Source organism: Curcuma longa, chromosome 16, assembly GCF_044706935.1.
Source record: "Curcuma longa cultivar G26 ecotype Majalengka, Jawa Barat chromosome 16, ITB_CL_G26_1.1, whole genome shotgun sequence".
NCBI lineage: Eukaryota > Viridiplantae > Streptophyta > Magnoliopsida > Zingiberales > Zingiberaceae > Curcuma > Curcuma longa.
In genome coordinates, this window is record NC_133876.1 from 1,848,864 (window position 1) to 1,853,295 (window position 4,432).

The following is a 4,432-nucleotide window of genomic DNA, read 5'->3' on the forward strand; positions in this document are numbered from 1 at the left end:
AATTTCTCATAATGACATCTTATTACTTACTGTACACACAAGCATATATCATAATCGTACTCCATGGCTTAAGGACCACTAAACCCTGACCTGCTGCATTTCAATTTAATCTAATTTAAATTGTTTGTTTTTCAAATTCAAAAAAAAAGGATTGAATTTGGATTCAGTCTTACCTATAAATTGAGTGGTTATTACAGTTGTATATATCTCTTTTAATACGAGGGATTTCTACAAGTTACTGAACAGTTTGTGATAACAACTTATTGGCAAAGTCTAAAGAATGACAGAGTTCTATTTCTTCTGCAATAAAGGTGGAATCTGTCACTTTAGCGGTTTTACACGGTCGATCTAATGATTAATTGTGAGGAGGTAAATTGAGAAATTGCAGTTGGTCACGACGTAGGAGTGTGTTGTTTGATTTCGTCAGGATTTGAATCCTTATCCTCTTTTACAACTCTGTTGCGTCGTAATCAACTCAGTTATGTTTCAGAGGCAATAGAGCTTTATTTCAATGCCATTGTAGCTTGTGATAATTCCAATGTAATAGCGGAAGCTATTACAATTATGTGATCTTGTACTACTTTGCAACAGGATTCTTCTATTGCCACTGAATTCTCACAAATTGAGACATCTTCAGTAAAATGTCATGGTCTAGGCTACATGAATGCTCTATATCCTCAGCTTAACTTAAACACTAAGCGCATTTAGTTTTGCATAGACCTAGATTTAGATACGAGGGCTTGAGAAGGTTCGCGGAAGTCACAAGGATGATAACTTATATAAGTTTTTGCACTTGCATTTAGTTAAATGTATCGAGTTGAAATGATCATGTTATCTTAATGCACATTAGCATATTAAAATAGAAGCTTAAGCCACAATTTGCTCTCAACGACTCATCCATGCTCTTGCACTTGAATACCTATCAAAGTAAAATGATAATTTCACCTTAATAGATATTCAAAGTTTTTGTGTGATTGATTTAAGGATTTGATTTCTCCAAGTAAATTTGTTGTTTTTCCATGCATCACCATCCAACTGAGTTGACCAGCCACTGCGCAAGTGCTGTTGACGGTGGATAAAACGTTGCGTCATGAGATGCTCGACATGAATAAACCTTGCCGATAATATTTTAATTATATCGCCACTAATTAACTCACACGTCCAAAGCATGGTGATGCAGTACAGCCCAACGATAACGATAACGATGCGATTTTCACTCATAGAAAAAAAATTATAAATTATATTAACTCAAATTTTGATTAATATGTAAATTCTAATCTTTTTTATAGTCTAAGGACACCCCTATTCTTTATAAAATAATTAAAATTTAACAAATTTTTTAAAAAATAAATAAATATTTTAAAAAAAATCTCTAACTAATTATAAAAATTAAAAACAACTTTTAATAACATTACCAATGTTACATCACCAAATTTAATTAGAGCCCACTTAACCATTCAATAGTCTTTTCGGAATGGGCATCATTATCAACAACAGCAACGCAGCATCCGAACGCTAATAATGGACTTAAGTAGTAGCACGTGTAATATAGTATGAAAGAATTTCATTTTGCACCAACATTCTATTTTCTTTTTAATTCGTAAAATTCCTCCAATTATTTTAGTTATTAACAAAATGAGCATCCAAATGAGTTTTTTTTTAATAAAAAATTTTAACTAAATTGTGAGGTCTATTTCAAGCTCATATGCAATTTGGAATTCGATAATGAGAAGATTGAACAAAAGTACCCTTTTATTTTCAAACCGGGCATCCCATTTTAATTTTTTTTTCAAAAGGGCATCCTACTGTTCTATAATATATATTTACGCAAATGCCCTCTAATATTATTCTATACTGATATCTCTTGTCTAAATCTTAAATTTTGAATCGGTCGAACGTGATGTAGCAGTTAGGTTTTGTAATTATTATAAATGTTATAGCAGCTACAGTTTCATAGCTGATACAATACGTCTAACATACTTAACATTCAAAAATATACATGATATAGTAACTATGATTTTGTAACTGCTATAGTACATACTTAACCTGTTCATTGCTACAACGTGAATTCAACTTTGTTCATCTACCATTCACGTTATAGCAGCTATGTAATCATAACTGCTACAACATGAATTTTTTTGAACGTTAAGTATGTCAAACATGTTGTAGCAACTATAAAATTGTAACTGCTACAATATTTGTAACAATTACGATTTCATAGCTACTACAACACGTCCGATTGATTTAGAATTTAGACGAGATAATAATACCAAACAATATAAAATAATACTAGAGGACATTTAAGTAAATATACATAATAGAACAGCGAGATGAGATGTCCTTTTCATAAAAAATTATAATGGGGCGTCCTTGATGATTTGAAAATAAAAGGGCCCTTTTTTATTTGTACCCGAGAAGAATTCAAATGCTCCTCCTTTGATATTATTATTATTATTATTATTATTATTAACCTCTTCTTGCTTTACGCTTTGTTTTTCTATGCCCCCCCCTTTTTTTTTTCCCTTTTGTTTGGCAAAAAAATAATAATAATAATAACTTAACGCCTTGTTGTATTTGTATAGATATGTGATTCCTCTTCTCATCATGATCAATATCACAAAAAAGGCAAAACACATGGAATACTTGTTGGAAAAGGAATACTTCAAGTCCACTCAATATCTTTATGGAACAACATCCCAAAATATGCCTTTAGTATTTTTTTTTAAATACATTTTATAGTCGTTTTTTTTTTGCTCCAAAGGAACCCCAAATGTAGTATATATTTTAGTAATACCCTTGCTTTAGCAAATTAACTTACAAAAAATCTAAGTAAAAATTATGAGATAATTTTATAATTAAATTATGGTGAGATTTAAAATTAAAATTTTATATATAATTTTTATAACTTTTACTTTACGAATAGATTACAAATTAGCTTACACTTTTAAAAAAAATGATATGCATATCTGATAAATTAGCTTATATGGACTAAATTTTTTAACATTCAAAAATCTAAAAATTTATAATTTTTATAGTGTGAACTTATTTAGAAATTAATTTAAAGGAAATTCTGTTAAAAAAAAAGGAGGGGGGATCAATTTGGAGAATATTCTGATAATATTAAAATCTATGAATAGATAAACTCTAAGGGGGTAAACTAAATTTTCCCGACAAAAAGACTTAAATAACAAGAATATCACTTTAGTTTTCACAAAATAATTTTTATTCCATGTGAGTTGGGAGTTGGGACAAGAAATAATAATAAAATAATAAAATAAAAAATAAATAATAAATAAAGATGCCTCCTTTATTTACTTATATCTTTATTTCCGTTACCAATCCTTCTCCTTTGTCCTCTTCTTTCTCTTCTCTCCTCTTCTCTTCGTTCTCCCTGCAACATGATAACTTCTTCTTCTCCTTCGCCGGCGTCTCGGAAGAAAACGGAGTCGTCCGGCGGAAAAGCCCAGCCGCCTACGAAGTGGGGCACCGCGGGGCAGCAACGCGCCTACGGTCGCCGCCTCCTCGACGCGCTCCGCGCCACCGCCGCCGGCGGGCCTCTCGCCGTCAAGGCCTCTGCGGACACCGCCCTCGCGCTCACCGCCAGGGGACAGTCCCGATGGAGCCGGGCCATCCTCCTCGGCCGCTGCAGATCCCGCTCCCGCCGCAAGCTCCTCCGCGTCACGGGCAAGATCGGCCGCGCGCGGGCGCCGCCGGCGGCGGCGGCGCCGAGAGTGAGGCCGGACAGGATGCGGGTGCTCCGGAGACTTGTGCCCGGGTGCCGGAAGCTGTCGGAGCAGAGTGTGCTGAAGGAAGCCGCCGACTACGTGGCGGCGCTGGAGATGCAAGTGAAGGCCATGAAGGCGCTGGCGGAGGCGTTCTCGGCGGCGAGAGCGGCCGAGGCGGAGGCGCGGAGAGGGGTATGATTGGGATTGCCTGTACTTTGTTGAATTCCTCATCTGAACTCGAGCTCAAGATTGTAAAAGCATGAGAATTGGTCTGATAGCAGAGATGGCACCAAGAAACTGAATGATTTTCTTGCAAGTCTTTTGATCAAGATTCTTTCATCCTCCTTAAAAAAAACAAATCAAAATGTTATTTCCACTTGACAGGGACTTGATTTGAAATCAAAATTGACGACCAATTAATTCAGCTTCACAAGACGATCGGAGTTCCTTTGTTCTTGGCAGATTTCTGAAACAACTCTTCCGAGTTGTTTTCCTCCGAGATCGCGCAGCTTATTATTCTCTCTCCACGTAGCAGAAAACTGCATGCAAAAATCTCTCTTTTTTAATAATTATTCTGACGATCAAGACTTAATTAGTTATTTTGCGAAATATACCAGTAAATTTGTTATTGATCATTTGAAAGGAAACATTTTGTTTTAGCTAGGAGTTTCAAATGGATTGTTTAGGTATTTTGCAATTGAAATAGA

At 35.2% G+C, this 4,432-nt stretch overlaps 1 protein-coding gene across 1 annotated transcript; it reads left to right on the forward strand.

Moving 5' to 3' along the window:
* Positions 1 to 3,360: 3,360 nt before the first annotated feature.
* LOC141848065 (transcription factor bHLH149-like) lies at positions 3,361 to 4,009 on the forward strand. Its single transcript, XM_074736178.1, has one exon. The coding sequence runs from the start codon at positions 3,399 to 3,401 to the stop codon at positions 3,921 to 3,923; it is 525 nt and encodes a 174-aa protein (XP_074592279.1). The 5' UTR covers positions 3,361 to 3,398; the 3' UTR covers positions 3,924 to 4,009.
* The last annotated feature ends 423 nt before the right edge of the window (positions 4,010 to 4,432 follow it).